Source organism: Antedon bifida, chromosome 2, assembly GCF_963402885.1.
Source record: "Antedon bifida chromosome 2, ecAntBifi1.1, whole genome shotgun sequence".
NCBI classification, from domain to species: Eukaryota; Metazoa; Echinodermata; class Crinoidea; order Comatulida; family Antedonidae; genus Antedon; species Antedon bifida.
In genome coordinates, this window is record NC_136227.1 from 9,860,150 (window position 1) to 9,877,307 (window position 17,158).

Here is a 17,158-nt window from a genome sequence, read left to right on the forward strand (position 1 = left end):
CTTCTTTTTTTACAAACTGAATGAACATTTTTAATGAATTTGAAATGTCTTCCAAGTGTTCTTTTATTTCTAAAGATGTATTAGATATGTGATTAATCAATGTTTTTTCAACACTATCCATATGATGCTTTTTTATCAATTTAAAGTAATTTCCCATAGATCGATATGCTGCCAAATCATTTGTAATCCAATGCTTTAAGAATTCACCAGCATCAGCTCCAAGGAACCCAATGGCAAACTTCCTTGGTATTTGGAAATTCTTACTTTCTTTTATTTCTTTTCATTCTTTTTCATCTAATGGAATAAGTAATGGATTTACGTCAAGAGTACATGGGCTTTTTATACATTCACATAGTTTGTATAAATAAAATCCCACCAATGACTCAACTATTAACTTGTGTGGAGGCATATAATTCTCTTCATAGCTGGACTTTAACATTGGTGTATCTTTATATACAAACCCAAGTTTCAGAGCAATATCTACCATACTTTTTTCACCTAAAAGGTTCTTTTTATTTATTGAAAGTTGATTTTGTTTTAAGCTACGATACATGCATTCCCCTAAACAAATCATAGCATTGACATACTCCTTTGGAGCTTCATCAAATTTAGAAATAAAATTGTGTTGCTGTTGTTTTTTAATGAACTGATTTAAAATACTTCGAAATAGTTCTTTAAAAAGACCAGATTTATCGGTAGGAAGGTTTTGGTTTTCTTCCCACATAACACAAATTGTGAGAAGTAACAATGGATTTTTGCACATAAAACGCAATTCTTCATGTCCATAATACCACGACGAATAGCCATAATGTACGAAAACATCTGTTAGGTTTTTAACAATGCCAAGCTTTTTTCTAAGAGATTTTCCCAAATTACGTTTTCGACGGTTACGTTTTCTGAAATGCTTAAAGTAATTGTCAATATACTTGCCAATGTTCCTTTTATTGAACCCGTTTACTCTTACGTGCACATTACACGCATTAATGAATACATCTATGTTTACTGTTCGCGAGGTCAGTATCACAACACTATTCTTTAATTTTTCCCTTCTGAAAAGGCGAATACAATCTTTATTCTGAAATCTTAATTCATCTAGTCCATCTAATAACAACACAAGTTTGTCATTATGTTTTAAGATAAATTTTTTGATTACTTTTGAATCTTCTCCAAGATCTGTTTCCAAGTCAAATTCTTCCATATCGAGTTGATCTACCATAAGATCTAAAATTCCCTTTCCTTCCTCTAGATCTCTTAATTTTAACAAAAAGACAATTTTACCTTCAAACACATCAAATGATTTATCTGTAGCTGAATTGTATGCTATGTACCTTAACAGTGTAGTTTTACCTATACCGCCTTCGCCATCTATTAGGACTTTGCACGCAGGCGTGGTTTTGATGGTAGCTAACACATCTTGTAATGTCGTTGACTGACTCTCCTTCGTTTTTGTATTTCCTTTAAGTAGGTCCAACTCTGTAAATAGTTTAGAAATATCGACTTGGTATGAATTATTAAATGTCGCTGGTGTGAAAGTCTTGGCATTCTGTAGAAATGTCTCTTGTTTGCTTAGTAGATATAATTCTATCTTTTCTGTGAAATAAAAGAAAAATAAAATAAAATAGGCCTACATGAAACAACAAATGTTATTGCCGATTTTTTTTTCGGTTGTTTTGGGTTTCGAAAAAAAAAATCATAATTTAAAAAGACATGCAATATGATGGAAAAATATAATTTTAACTATAACTTAAATTAAAAATGTTATAAGTAAATCTTAAATTAAAATCATGATTTTGTAGTCCGCGAAGACGCAAAAATAGACAAAATGAATCGAATGATGTTAGCTAAAACTGAATTGAAGGTGAAGGATACCGTTTCCTGTTTCTAAATTTACGTGAAGAAGTATAAACAATACCAATTGCAAAGATATATCACTCAGTCTTTAAAAAGTTAAATAAAAATGGCTTTTTTGTCAAAATGCAATTCTGATATCTAGAAAAACACTGCTGTTTTTAGGCATTTGACAACAAGCATCAACATTTAAGTCAAAGGGGTCATAAGAAGTATACATACTATGGTTTTCATCTTGAGGTGTTACAGGAAAATCTGTATGGAACAAAATACATCAAGTTAGAGTTATTATAGTGGAATTCCAACTTTGTGTCACAGTATTTCTTTTGAGTGTACAACAAATAGTAATTGATTAAATTTCCTATATGATCGGTTAGGATTCTATAGGCAGTCAGTACTATAAGATCCTATAGAAATAAATAAAAATATTTTAATGTTTAACACGTTTTAATACACGATACAGTTTTACAGAAATATTCCAGGGTAGGGCCTAACCCTGGTGAAAAATGTCTTATATGATTGTTTGGCTTCTATAGGCAGTCAATAGGTTTCTATGAGATCTATGAATTATAAATATAATTATGCTATAAATATCAATTCATATTTACCCTCTGGTCGTCTGTTGGAACCTGATGCTTTACTATCGTCATATTCATCCTTCCTACGTTCTATAGAAAATTTAAAATTGATAACCCAAAATAAATATTAATTTAATACATACAGGTGAAACTGCGTTAAACAATTGCGTTTAAAATAAAAGCACTCTTAATTAATAATATATTTATTTACAATAATGAAACAGATTGTTATTTGTGATTGTTTGAAGATTATAATTGAATAAATATGCCAATTTTTTTTTTACCTCCCTGACTTCCACAGCGTTGAGGTACATTTCTATGATGTACACCTTGTCGAAGTAGATCGTTAAACACATCCTTCTTGTCTGGTTCTTTTGATAAACGTTGGTCAGTTTCCAATCTGAATGTTACATCCCAAATGTTGGTGTAGTTATACCTTGCCAGATCGTAGTGAGCAATAACCCTCTTCAACGCATCTGTATCAACATTTCGCAAATTCGAAAACATGAATTTTCTACGTCGTGATATCTTTTCTTCTTCTGTATTTTCAGCATTATTATCTCTAATATACTGAGTACAAGATCTTCACCTTTCTTTAATTCACATAATTTGGTAATCTCTAATAACAGGCTAATATTACGAGGTGTAATCTTCCCAGCGTCATGTAGTTCATTAAAAAAATCATTTGCAATAGAATTCACTTTTGTGAGGGCCCCTATAGGTAAATGCTCGAATAAGCAGAATTTTAACCAAAGAAACCGGTTGCCGTCAAAGATTCTACCAATATCAGACTTCAATTTGGCGAACTCTTGATTAGTTTCAGACGCTGCCATTTAAGCACTTCGGTTTCCTGCAAAATATTATATTGTGAATAATATAAATTATCCTTATCATTTTTCATTTGCTACAAAGATAAACAAAATTATCAACTAGAAATAATAAAGAACTATACTTGATATGTTATTTGTGAAATTTGATTTTTGGCAACTTCCTTAAATATGAATGTGGGCCTATGCCTAATGTGTATTTAACATAATAAATATAACTCCCAATAACTACAAATTTAATTTTTTTGTCAAATGCGTTATTGTTCGAGGACCCCTCATGATCTAAATACCCATTACTTAGGATTTAGAAGGTTATCCATACCAATAATTACATTTTTGTTGTTCTTATCTGTGTTTTAATTATGTATGGTATCGAAATAAATCTAATAAAAAATCGAAATATATTTAATCAATTTTAATGAAAATGTGTGAACTTTATTATGTCATCACAAAATGGGTGGGGTTTCAAAATCATATTTCGACATAGGCCCCACAGTATTTTGAAGTTAGCCCCCAACCATGGTAGGACTGAGCCTTAATAATATACATTGGCAAAAATGTGCACCTCAGACCTTATACACTTTCGTGTCAACACTCACTTTCAACGGTATTAGTGGGGAACCTAAATGTTCCAAATATCAATTCCGTGAGATTTTAATGCTCAAGTTGAGTTCTTGGCAGTTTTGGAATCCTTAGGACTAGCAGAATTCATTGCAACTGAGGACAAATTTTTCCCGACCTTATTTTGGCCGCCATCTTGGATTTCAAAATGGCCTCCATTTTTTACTCAAAACTGATATTAGCTCCTATTTTAAACCACGTACGAACGTAATTTTTGTGATAAATCTTACAATATTATGATAAATCAGTCCAATGGTACAATTTATAATAATAGCATATGACAGCTATATTTGATTCCAAGATGGCCGCCATTAAAAACGTATATAATGCCATTATGCATTTTATAGTCAGGGTCATCGTGTAGGATTTTAATGCCCAAAGTGAGATTTCACTTTTTAATATGGTGCTAGGATACCCAAAATGCTATAGGTAAAAAATGTTCACGATCCCGTAACCATGGTAACAGCCCCAAGATCAAATGGCGCCCAATTGGCCCTATCTCCGTATACCTTTGGTCTATCAACAGGATATTGGTATCAAAATACTCGGAGCGTATATATTTATATTCATTGTAATGGAACATTTTGACGAAATGTAATAGAAAATGCTATTTTTCTGCACTATGACTCTTGACCTTGACTTGCATTGTATCTAAACAAGGCCAACAGCCATAAGTCGCGTGCTAAAACGCATAGTGATACCGGACCGACAGACAGACCGACAGACCGACCGACATAGTGAACTATAGAATCGCGTCCACGCGACTAAAAACGGCTGGTCATTGAAATTTAAAAATGGTCTCAAATTGCTGAGATCATACATATTTATATTTATTGTAATGCAACATTTTGTTAGAAAATTACCGGAAGTAAAGTTATTGATCTTTGAATAAACATGAACTTGATGTATACAATAAGCATTTATCTATTTGAGCATGTATCGATAATTATTTGTGGTAGGCATACTGTATGGGTTTATACATATTATTATCATTTGAATATCTAATTTTTAATTCACATATTTAGTTTTTATATATTTTATAAATATTAATCAATCAATACCATGCATTTATTGTGTCAGCATCCTCGTTTCCGTTAAGACAGTCAAGGAGTGATATGTGGTTGATGCTTAAACATTTGTACCTCTCCATTTTATTTCCTAATGCTTGTTTTTCTTGAACCATTTTCATATAGAGGTTTCTCATAGGGTCGGGAAAAATTGGCCCCCAGTTGCAATGCATTCTACTTGTCCTAAGGATTTCAAGAACTCAACTTGAGCATTAAAATCTCACGGAAGTACATTAGGTTCCTCACTATATATTTTATGGCAAGCGCATTTGTTTAATCTCTCACAATACAGAATGTTTCATGTTAACTTTACATTAATTATACAATGTTACTTCAAGAGGATTACATTTTAAACCATATTGACAAGCAGACGATATGATATAGCTATAAATATTTAATTTCAATTAATAATATTTAAAAAATGTAGGCCTAATAGTTAATGTGAGAAGCGTTACTCATGTAGCCCATTACCACGGAAGGCAAAATACAGTGGTAAATAAAGGACAATTTATAGTATTTTTAATTCCAACAACATTCATTCGACAATAATTATTAAAATTATTATTTATTTATATTAAAGTATTATAATTTGTTTATTAAAGAGAGAATAACTACGTCAATTTTAACATTTCTAGAGTCTCTATAAAGAATATGTCCCATTGAATTGTATTGAATGTATGGTTGATTCAACATTAACAAATACTGCTGAGTGGTTATTCAAATATGATTACTTTTGTTTAATATCAATCCGCGAGTTAGGTAAGGAAAGATGTTTTATGAAACACAAATAGCTGATTATCATAACTGAGATCATTTAGTTAATGAAAAAAACAGTATATATGCCGACTGTATATGTTATCACAATTAAAAACATAACACATGTAACAGTGATGCTTAGTACTTGTAAAATGAAAAAAGTCATGCAAATGGAAGGAAACGGACTGGGCGGCATGTAATTTAACTACAACGGTAAATTAAATGCCAATTTATAGTTTTTCCCAACAAAATTCGGTGAAAATAATACAATTAATTAATGTGATTATATAAACTTAATAACAAATGATTATTATTACGTTTAATTGTAACATTTTAAAAACATATACAGTACATACCTGGTGATCTTCATAAATAAAACATGTCGCCATTAGATGAAGCGATATGAATTACTGTACGCACAGGCAGGGAAATTATTTTACAACTTCCTGGTACAGGTACGTAGGCTAACTTCACGGATATTGCACATTGACAATGAGAAGCACAAAAGGCGATACTCAGTATGGAATTTGTAACAATAAAGCACAAGTCGTATCAAATACTCGAGTGATAACTTATTCAACTAATAATTTCGGGTAATATCAATCCGCGAGCGAGGTAAAACATTATTAAGGACTTTTTTTTTAGGTGTCATATATCAATTTACGTAAGGGCAAAATTCGGTAAATCGCGCGTTATTTCTAGAATGTTTACTCGATGGTATGTAAAGTTGGTTAGAATCTCGGTACTGATTTAAACCACCTGATGTAACCCTGTTTACTAATTAAATTGAGTTAGATAATTAGTTATTGACAATTAAAACGAATTTAGGTTCAACGATTTGCCCCAAATAGGGGTGTTTTCCGATCGTGGTATACACTGTCTAATGGATGTCCTCTTGAAAAATACCTGCACACAATAATACGAGGATGCATCGCATTTTCCTATCTCCTTTTACGATAATTGTTTTAATGGCTGAAAACCGGTTGAACAGCTCGAGTACAGTATCATAATGTTGAAGACAGGCCGATTTTCTTTAAAAAAATACTATTTTGATAGAGTTAATATACGTTTATACAAATGTATTGATTTGCGATGAATGGAACATTCCAATCTCTGTTCCACACGCTTCTATTCCCTCAGGCGTCGTAAAGACAAGTACAGTCATAACAGAAATTCGATCCATTTTTTCCAATCTGTGCTGCAGAGGTTGGATATAGGTATTTTTTAACGGATAATGAGCTAGCCTTTCCAGTCGTCGTCTATGTACAATTAACTTTATTATTGCAGTTAAACCACCATCCACACCACCACCTTCCCCCTCACTGGCATGAGTAGCGTTGTAAAGCCAGTAGAGGATAGGCTTACAGTACGAAGGATCACATGCCCTAAACGCAGAACAACTTTGGTGGTTAGGAACCAACTTAAGTATGGATTGGCTCTAAGAAACATTTGAAAACCATTAGGCCTACTAATTAAGTTGAGTTAGATAATTATCTATTGACGATTAAAGCGAATTTACGATTTACCACGAATAGAGGTCTTTACTTTATTACTGACAGTTCCTTCTGAACGTTTGTATTAATTAATAGTGTAATTACAAAAAAAAATAAACGTCGTATTAATGATGTATCGTTACATGTACTGTACTATTTCAATCGACTATGACGGTGACAGTTTCAACAAAGTATTAAATCGCAATGTTTTACTGTGTTTAGTGAATATTATTTGTAAAACATGAAAACAATTAATATTTTGTTACTAAATGGATAAAGAATACATTTAAAAATTGTTCGTCTTTGCACCCATCCTCTTCCCCATCCATCAACCCTAATGTTACATACAAAATATAAATTCAGTTTGTTACAAAACAATTGGTCTTATTTTGTGACAAGTTTCTCTTTCGGAAGTAATTCCCAGGGTGCTAATTTTAGTTGAGTACATAAATCACCGCGTCTATTTATTCGTTCCTGTAAACGACATGTATTATTGTCCTGCATGTACATTTTGAAGTCGCCAGTTTTTTACCGCTGAAATCACTATGTATTCGAGAACCATCTGTGGGCACGACCTAGATGGTACGTGAGCGAAGCGAGTTGTAGTAATTATAGTACTATGTAAAGTAAATGGAAATTAGAATTACATAAAAGTCATTGGCATATACACATTATGAAAAATAATTCTATGATCTCTCACTCTCCCGTTAAAATTAAATTTCTCTAAAAACGAATATCCCGATACTTAACATTTTTTAATACCTATGTATGTTTGCCATTATAAATGCCAATACCTTTAAATTTTTAATAGCGCCCTCCATAATTGTATGTGTTTTTATAGTTTATATTGTAAATGTATTCAATGTACTGATAGGCCTATATCAACAATGCACCTTACTGCCCATAAACTTCAACATATAATATTTGTTGTACTAATAAGTATTATACAGTACATTTACTATCACAGAATTCTGGCACCTTATATTAATTCTGGAGATATTAATTATCAATAAATAAATATATTTACTACATGTACTACTCTTTACTTATTCTACTGTTTATATATTCAATACAGAACATAAATTCAACAATATTTCAATATAATTTAATCGGTGCACTTAATATGCATTATAAATACAATACAACATATATATATACATATATATCTTTAATACAATTTCATCAAAAATTTTCTATTATTCTTATCTGATTAACATTTATATATCACCTTTACAATGATCTAAGCACTTTAAAATAACTGATCATCTGGTGAAATACTTATAGGGGAAAATGTGTGTTTTTAAAAATTGTCACTGACGATTAGAATTCAATTTTCATTTTGTCAAATTTTACTCGGGTACCCTTTGAATTATGATTAGATATCTGAGGGATATTAGGTATACGATTTACCTATAGACATAGAGATATCTGAGGGATATTAGGTAATACAATTTACCTATAGACATAGAGATATACAGTGATATACTTTATTTGTCAATTTTCAAAAATTGTCTTACTTGGCAAGATAATATATTATAAAATATTTAAAATACTTATAAAATACTATGAAACATATAAAATATTGCTACATTTGAATTTCGAATCAAAGTGTGTATTGTGTACCATTAATGTCACTAAAATTATTACCAAACCTAATGTAATGCATTTTATTTAAACATTCAAATTCTAATCCTAATTTGCCTGTTTCTTTAATAACTGTATTTTGATTTATAATATATTGTGTTGTAAATTTGTTTTTATTTATTAAATGTATTCTTTTTCGCAACAAGAAGACAAATTGCATACTGTACTATTTTGGTTTGTATGACAATAAAAGATCTGTATCTGTATCTGTAACTCTCCTTTTGAATACTCTCTGATCATAGCATTTATTATAATTTACAAAAATATAATAAAACGCTTGAATTAGACATTATAATAAATAAATGTAAATTATTAGTATTCATATTAATTCATCTTTCTTTTATTATTTACCTTTATCTGGTTGAGTTTTGGAGCCTGAAGCGCAATCATCATAATTACTTTCCATATTTTCTAAACAGAAATATATATTTTTTACTATTACCTGAAATAAATACTAAAACAGCATATAAAACAAAATATTATAAATCAAAATACAGGATTAGAATTTTGATGTTTTTTTTTGTTTAAATTAAATGTATTACAGTAGGTGAAAATGAATATTTGTTGAATGAGTTTGTTGAATGGAGAAATTATACTCATCGTTACAATTATGACTGTTCTTTTACATCTGGTGCACAGCATTCTGTTTAAAATTAAATATTTTGACATTAACATTAATTGTAATTTCTGTACAAATATGTATTTTTTTAATACAAATTTAACTTTAACATGACTGTGATGAATGTTTACCTTCCAGATCCAACATGTCTGTTGATGCACTTGCTTCTGCTGCATTTTCTGTTGACTGTGATAAATGTTTACATTCCAGATCCAACATGTCTGTTGATGCGCTTGATTCTGCTGCATTTTCTGTTGACTGTGATAAATGTTTACATTCCAAATCCAACATATCTGTTGATGCACTTGCTTCTGCTGCATTTTCTGTTGACTGTGATAAATGTTTACATTCCAGATCCAACATGTCTGTTGATGCACGTCTTGCTTCTGCTGCATTTTCTGTTGACTGTGATAAATGTTTACATTCCAGATCCAACATGTCTGTTGATGCACTTGCTTCTGTTGCATTTTCTGTTGACTGTGATAAATGTTTACATTCCAGATCCAACATGTCTGTTGATGCGCTTGCCTCTGCTGCATTCTCTCTTGACTCTGATAAATGTTTACATTCCAGATCCAACATGTCTGTTGATGCTCTTGCTTCTGCTGCATTTTCTGTTGACTGTGATGAGTGTTAGTAGAAGAAGAGGTACTTCAGACAGACAGTGAATTTCCTGATTACGTAATATCCGCCAGGTGTTTCTAATGAAGGTCGTTTCCGATGGTCCAGCAGGTTCACATACAATATCATGAGCACGGTATAGTCAGTCGTGATTATAACAATGGTTAACAATGGGGATAGTATAAGACAATAGAGTATATCATTTCACTAGAATTGTTATATAGATGGAAGTGAGACAATATAGTTTTTGTAAGATTTGAATTAGTCATAGAGTCAGTAAAGATGCACCTGGTTAATTAAAACTAGTTAATTGAGGGTTTTGATTGATGTATGCCGACATGCAGGTTCACATACAATATCATGAGCACGGTATAGTCAGTCGTGATTATAACAATGGTTAACAATGGGGATAGTATAAGACAATAGAGTATATCATTTCACTAGAAAAATGCCGACATAATCCAAAGACATAAGTTATTTGATCCGGATATTATAACAATGACTAAAACAAAAAGACAAGAATGAATGAAGTTAAATAATAAGTATGTCTTGATTGAACTATACCGACAGGTAATTAACCATCTTCCGGATTTGTTAACAAAGGGAAGAAACACAGGGTGTTTGACATACTAAAGTTTAATGTGTGACGTCATGATGTTAGCTTCACTATTTTTGATGATTTTTGTTTTCCAATGTTTAGTTTTATTTTCATTTAAATTGGTTACGTTTACGAAAAGATTTCTTTGTTTCCTTTTAAAATAAAACAAAAGGTGGGTAAAGAGGGACGCTACTGACATCATGTATAAATTATTTTAGTGTGTATAAATATATGGGTAAATTTACAGTGAACTCACTTCCACATTCTTGATTAAGAGAATTTTATTTTACAATGGCTCATTACGAATCATCATCATCATCTACCGATTCTAACGATAGCTTGTTTATCGAATGTCAGAGAGCAGTAGAAGCTATCGTTAGTTTATCGCGAAACAATATCGAAAATATCGATACCGACGATGTTATCCCCGATGTTGGACTACTAGAAGATTTCTTTGTTTCCTTTTAAAATAAAACAAAAGGTGGGTAAAGAGGGACGCTACTGACATCATGTATAAATTATTTTAGTGTGTATAAATATATGGGTAAATTTACAGTGAACTCACTTCCACATTCTTGATTAAGAGAATTTTATTTTACAATGGCTCATTACGAATCATCATCATCATCTACCGATTCTAACGATAGCTTGTTTATCGAATGTCAGAGAGCAGTAGAAGCTATCGTTAGTTTATCGCGAAACAATATCGAAAATATCGATACCGACGATGTTATCCCCGATGTTGGACTACTAGAAGATTTCGTATTTAATGACCAGGATCTTGATTTAGATGTTAGCCAGAGTGTTTCTGAAGCCGATAGCCTCTCACTTTCGGATATTTGTAATAACGCTATTGAGATAGTGCAGGAGCTATCGGCTAATTTGCGTATTGATGACATAGAAGTAAGTGTTTGTTATATTTTATTTTTTACGTAATATTTATTTTACCGTGTATAATTTACAAAGTGTTTCCGCGTTTTCGGTTTATATACGTTTTCCTTTCTAATTTATCTAATTATTTTTATTTCTGTATAGTACGGTGTTGGTGCTCACACCAAATGTTTGAGTTTGAGAGGAAATGTCGAGATTAATGATTCAACGGAGTCTTCGATTATTGAGGTAACTATCGTTTTATTTTCTTTACTACTGTTGTTGTTGTTGTTGTTGTCGTACAACGTCTTTTATTTCTTTTTCTTTACCGTTTTTCTCTTTTTGTTTTCAGCCTGTACCCATACAGTACGGAAGGGGCGTTAATAGAAAGAGGCTCAGAATCGAAGACGGGGAAGAAGAAGAAGAAGAAGAATTTGCCGACATTGATACTGTTGAAGACGAGGACCTTAACCTTGATGAGGTAGAGTTGAATCACTTCTGTAGAATCGTTCAAGTAGCTGATAGGTATAATCAACGTTTTAACGCGACTATTAGCGATTTTTTAGTAAATTTTTTTAATATTGATCATATAAGTTTAGAGGTGTTTCTGCCCACACTGTACCGAATTTTTGAGCATGTCGTCGATAATCTCTGCGTTAACGTGCATGTCGACGACATGCTTCGAATAGTCATACAGGCTGAGGGGTTAGATTCACCTATCTCTATCCCTTTTGGACGGAGGGGCCATCTTACGGCTGACGTTATTTTTGCAGCCATTATGAAGGTCCTTCAGTCCAAAACGGATATTTTTATTAATAACAAATTTAAATTTAACGTTCTTCACATGAGAATGCCTAGGGGTGGGGGCTATAGAAGAAACGGTATCGACATATTGTTAAATGCTAAATGTATAATTAAGATTAAGAATGATGATAACGAAACTATCTGCTGCGCACGCGCTATTGTTACGGGTATTTCTATGTTCGAAGACAAAATTAACAACGTAACTAGATGGAATAACATTAGGCAAGGTTGGGGTCAGCAAAAAATAGCCGCCCTTCATTTACTTAGAGATTCGGGGGTTAGGGAGCAGACATGCGGCATCGAGGAAATAAAAAAGATGCAATCAAAATTACCAAATTACCAAATTATTGTCATTTCAAAAGACAATTTAAATTCTGTCATTTTTAGCGGCGATTATAGAAAGAAGCAGATATATCTTTATCATCATTCTAATCATTACGATCTAATAACAACAATGACAGGTTTTCTAAAAATTGACTATTTTTGCGATAGATGCCATAAGGGGTATATTCACAAGTACCAACACAATTGTCAATTTACGTGCGTGCTGTGCAAGCACAACGACTGCTCCTCTTCTAATTCTTTTGAAAATAGAGAGAGTAGAATTGAATGTAAAGAATGTAATAGATTTTTTAAGGATAAGCAATGTTTCACCAATCATAAAAAATCTCCTGATTCTAAAGTTTCAGTATGTGGCAAAATTAAAAATTGTTCAACTTGTAATAGGATCGTTCAAAAAGATCACAATTGTCAAAACCGCTTTTGTAGAATTTGTCGGACTTTCGTTTCATACGATCATCAATGCTACATGGAACCGGTTGTAGCCCCTAAGCATACTGAAAAAAAGTTTAAGAATCAGGAGGCCCGTAACAGAGCTGTCACCAAATATTTCTTTTTTGATTTCGAATGCACGCAAGATACAGGCGAACACAAACCAAATTTATGCGTTCTTCAAAAAACTTGTCTTAATTGTATCGACGGCGCTAATGATTCCGTCGATTGTGACGTGTGTGGAGATAAAACAGTGGTTTTTCACGGGGGGTCTGCATGCGAAGATTTCTGCAATTACGTATTCAAAGATTACAAATTTAACGAAAATATTACGTGTATCGCTCACAACTTCCAGGGTTATGATAGCTACTTCGTGCTCAACTACCTGTACGAAAACTCCATTGTACCGGATGTAATTGCTCGCGGTGGTAAACTTATTTCGATTAGGGTTAAAGAAACGAGCATTCGATTCATCGATTCCCTTTCATTTCTGCCCATGCCTCTATCCAAATTGCCCAAAACTTTTGACATCTCCGAACTTAAAAAGGGTTACTTTCCTCATTATTTTAATTCTTTAGAAAACCAAAATTACGTAGGTCCTTACCCCGATTCTTCAAATTATTCCCCCGATAAAATGACTACTTCAGGTCGAGAATCTTTCTTTAAATGGTACAACCAGAAAATTGATAGTAATCAAGTATTTGATCTTAAAAAAGAACTCGTCGAGTATTGTATCAGCGATGTAGATATTCTCAGAAAGTGTTGTCTTACTTTTAGACATCTTTTTTTGAAAGTAACTATATCGCCGAAAAACCCTCTACTCGGCGGTGTTGACCCCTTTTCAAATAATTTAATGACAATTGCCTCAGCGTGTAACCACGTATTTTCTAGAAATTTTTTAAAACCATCCACCATCGCTCTATTTCCATCATCAGGGTATCTAACAACCGTTAACCATTCTCACTCTAGCATGGAATGGCTACGAGTCGCATAAAAGGGGGGTCTTTATCCATCATGCCAGAAATGGAGGGGAAAAAATGTTTGGGCCTTACTCCGTCGACGGCGCATGTTTAGAAAACAAAATAATTTTCGAATTTATGGGTTGTTTTTTCCACGGGTGCCAAGATTGTTATAGACCCGATTCCATTAATCCCTTCAATAACGAGACCATGTTGGAATGCTTTGTCAAGACAAGCAAGAAAACACGGTTTCTGAAGGAACAATTTCCAGATTTCGAGTACGTCGAAATTTGGGGGCACGAATGGAAACGGATCAAACAATCGTTGGCCCCAAACATTAAATCTATCGTCTCCAAAGTTCCTTTAATTAGGCAAACTTTGAATCCAAGAGACGCGTTTTTCGGTGGGAGGACTAATGCCAGTTGTTTGTTCTATAAGGTAAAACCGGGTGAAGAAATTAATTACATAGATTATACTTCATTGTACCCTTATGTAAATAAATACGGTACCTACCCCGTAGGGCATCCTGAAATCAATGATCGCAACGACATGTCCACGGATATCAACGATTATTTCGGCTTGATAAAGTGTACAATCGAAGCGCCTAAAAAATTATTCCATCCGGTCTTACCTTATAGATCAAACGGTAAATTAATGTTTGCTCTCTGTAGAACATGCGCCGATTCCCAACAACAAACCGCTTGCAATCATTCCGGTACAGATAGAGAATTTACGGGTTCTTGGGCAACGATCGAAGTCGCTAAAGCCGTGGAAGTTGGGTACGAGATACGTAAAGTTCACGTAGTATGGCACTTTAAAAATAAAAGCGCGTACTCTGCAGATTCTCCCTCGTCCGGCCTATTTGCCTCTTACATTAACACCTTTTTAAAATTGAAACAAGAAGCTTCGGGTTGGCCTGAATGGTGTAAAACGCCCGAAGATAAACAAAAATACATTTCGGACTATCGAACCGTAGAAGGTATCGACTTGAATCATGACGACATTGCGTACAATCCTGGGCTTCGATCTCTGGCCAAATTAATGCTAAATAGTTTTTGGGGTAAATTTGGCCAGCGTGAAAATCTCACGAGAATTAAATATACGCAAGATCCTAGCGAGGTTTACGATATTTTATCGAACCCTGGGATAACCGTTCATGACATAAATTTTGTTAATGATAATTTGGCGGAGGTAAAATATGAGGACGAGGAACAATTTGTTGCAGTTAACCGAAAGGTTAACGTTGTCATTGCCGCATTTACCACAGCGTTAGCGCGTTTAAAATTGTACGAGCTGTTGGAACAATTGCAGGAGCGCGTCCTGTATTACGATACCGACAGCGTAATCTTCGTATCAAAACCCGGGGATTGGGACCCTCCCCTGGGCGACTATTTGGGTCAGTTAACGACCGAGGTCGATCCTAAAGATGGTAAATTCATCGAGTCCTTCGTTTCTGGGGGGCCTAAGAACTACGCCTATAAATTGGATACGGGGAAGACCGTTTGTAAAGTTAAGGGTTTTACCCTTAACTTTACAAACGCTCAGAAAATTAATTTTGACACCGTCTCCAATATGGTAAGGGGTGTTGGCCCCGATACAATTAAGACGGCTGAGAAGAATCGCATAACGCGCAAGCCAAAAACACGAAAGATAGTCAACGAAACATCGACTAAAGACTATCGAATCGTGTACGACAAAAGAATTGTTATCGAAAATTATCGTACAGTTCCTTACGGGTATGTTTGGTGAATCACGGCCATAAATTTCTTTTTAAAAATGTAAACATACTTTGTTATAGATAATTATTTGTTACTCTTTATACATTCTTTACCGTACTCTCTCTCTCTTTTTATAGTTTGAACAAAATATATTTGTAGTTTTAATGTAAATATTTTTATACCTGTTTTAATATAAATAATTTTTATACCCGTTTTTTTTTTTTTGCGGGGGTTAAGTAAATATATTTTTAAATATTTTTCCGCTTGATTTTCTTATGTCGATACCGTTTCTCTTTTTGCGTTTAAGTTATCATTATTTTTATTTATATTTTTTTTTTTTAAGTAAGATGATCACTTAAACGTACGTTGAACTTATCTATTAGTACTCATTTTTTAAGTAATTAGTTTATTCTTTGTTTTATATATATATATTTTTTTATATTTAAATTCAAATAATTTTGTAAAATTTTATGTAATCGGTTTGTGCAATAACTTTCTAAATATCTATTTTATATTAATTGTACAATAATAATTTCTTTGATTAATTTACTGTACATAATGTAAACAAACAAATACGCATTAGTGTTAATATGAATAAAGATTTAGATTTACGTTTTAAACATTGATTCAGTTTTATTGTTTAATTCGTGTCAAATAAGATGTTATAAAACGCAATTATTTAACTAAATTACCGTCATAATTGTAATGGCGAGTCCTTTGATAACACCTTTCACCGCAGTTATTAGCGGTCCGACATCTTCGGGTAAATCCGTCTTTGTAAGGAAATTGATTGAAAATAATTATTTCAATAAACCCTTTGACGATATTACATGGTGCTATGGTGAATATCAGAATTTATTTTCGGAATTAAGTACAGCTGTATCAAATATAAGTTTTATGGAAGGTATACCTATCGAAACATTAGATGCGTTTGATTCGAGTAAAAATCATTTAGTAATTATAGATGATTTGATGACAGAATGCAGTAGCGATAAAAGAGTCGTTAATTTGTTTACCAAAGGCTCTCATCATAGAAACATTTCAGTGATATTTATAATGCAAAATTTCTTCTACGGTTCCAAAGAAATCCGTACCATTACTTTGAATGCTCATTATATCGTACTTTTTAAAAATCCACGGGATAAAACGCAAATATTGAATTTATCGAAACAAATGTATCCTGGCAAAGGGCGGTTCTTACAAGAGGCATTTAATGACGCTACGCGTGAATCGTACGGATACTTATTCATTGATCTCAAACCATATACGTCGGAAGAAATGAGAATACGAACAAATATCTTTTCAGTAGATAAACATTACGCTTACGTACCAAAAGTATAACACATGTGATTTGAAATTATTCT

General features: G+C 32.8%; 3 protein-coding genes across 3 annotated transcripts in view; 2 read left to right on the forward strand and 1 right to left on the reverse strand.

Annotated features, from left to right (window-relative positions):
- LOC144835420 (uncharacterized) overlaps positions 1-6,083 on the reverse strand; it is a 73,026-nt gene extending 66,943 nt beyond the window's left edge. Inside the window, exons 1-5 of the mRNA XM_078690505.1 lie at positions 6,054-6,083; positions 2,711-3,330; positions 2,457-2,516; positions 2,071-2,103; positions 661-1,590 (exon numbers count right to left, since the gene is read on the reverse strand). Coding sequence (XP_078546631.1) covers positions 661-1,590; positions 2,071-2,103; positions 2,457-2,516; positions 2,711-2,933 — 1,246 coding nt within the window. The 5' untranslated portion in view covers positions 2,934-3,330; positions 6,054-6,083. The remainder of the gene's footprint in view (positions 1-660; positions 1,591-2,070; positions 2,104-2,456; positions 2,517-2,710; positions 3,331-6,053) is intronic.
- Positions 6,084-11,265: 5,182 nt separating this feature from the next.
- On the forward strand, positions 11,266-14,111 carry LOC144835421 (uncharacterized). The gene is made up of 3 exons (XM_078690506.1): positions 11,266-11,575; positions 11,708-11,791; positions 11,895-14,111. The coding sequence occupies exons 1-3, from the start codon at positions 11,273-11,275 to the stop codon at positions 14,109-14,111; spliced, it is 2,604 nt and encodes an 867-aa protein (XP_078546632.1). The 5' UTR covers positions 11,266-11,272.
- A 514-nt stretch (positions 14,112-14,625) lies between these two features.
- On the forward strand, positions 14,626-15,825 carry LOC144835422 (uncharacterized). The gene has a single exon (XM_078690507.1). It carries the CDS (start codon positions 14,626-14,628, stop codon positions 15,823-15,825), a length of 1,200 nt encoding a protein of 399 aa, XP_078546633.1.
- The last annotated feature ends 1,333 nt before the right edge of the window (positions 15,826-17,158 follow it).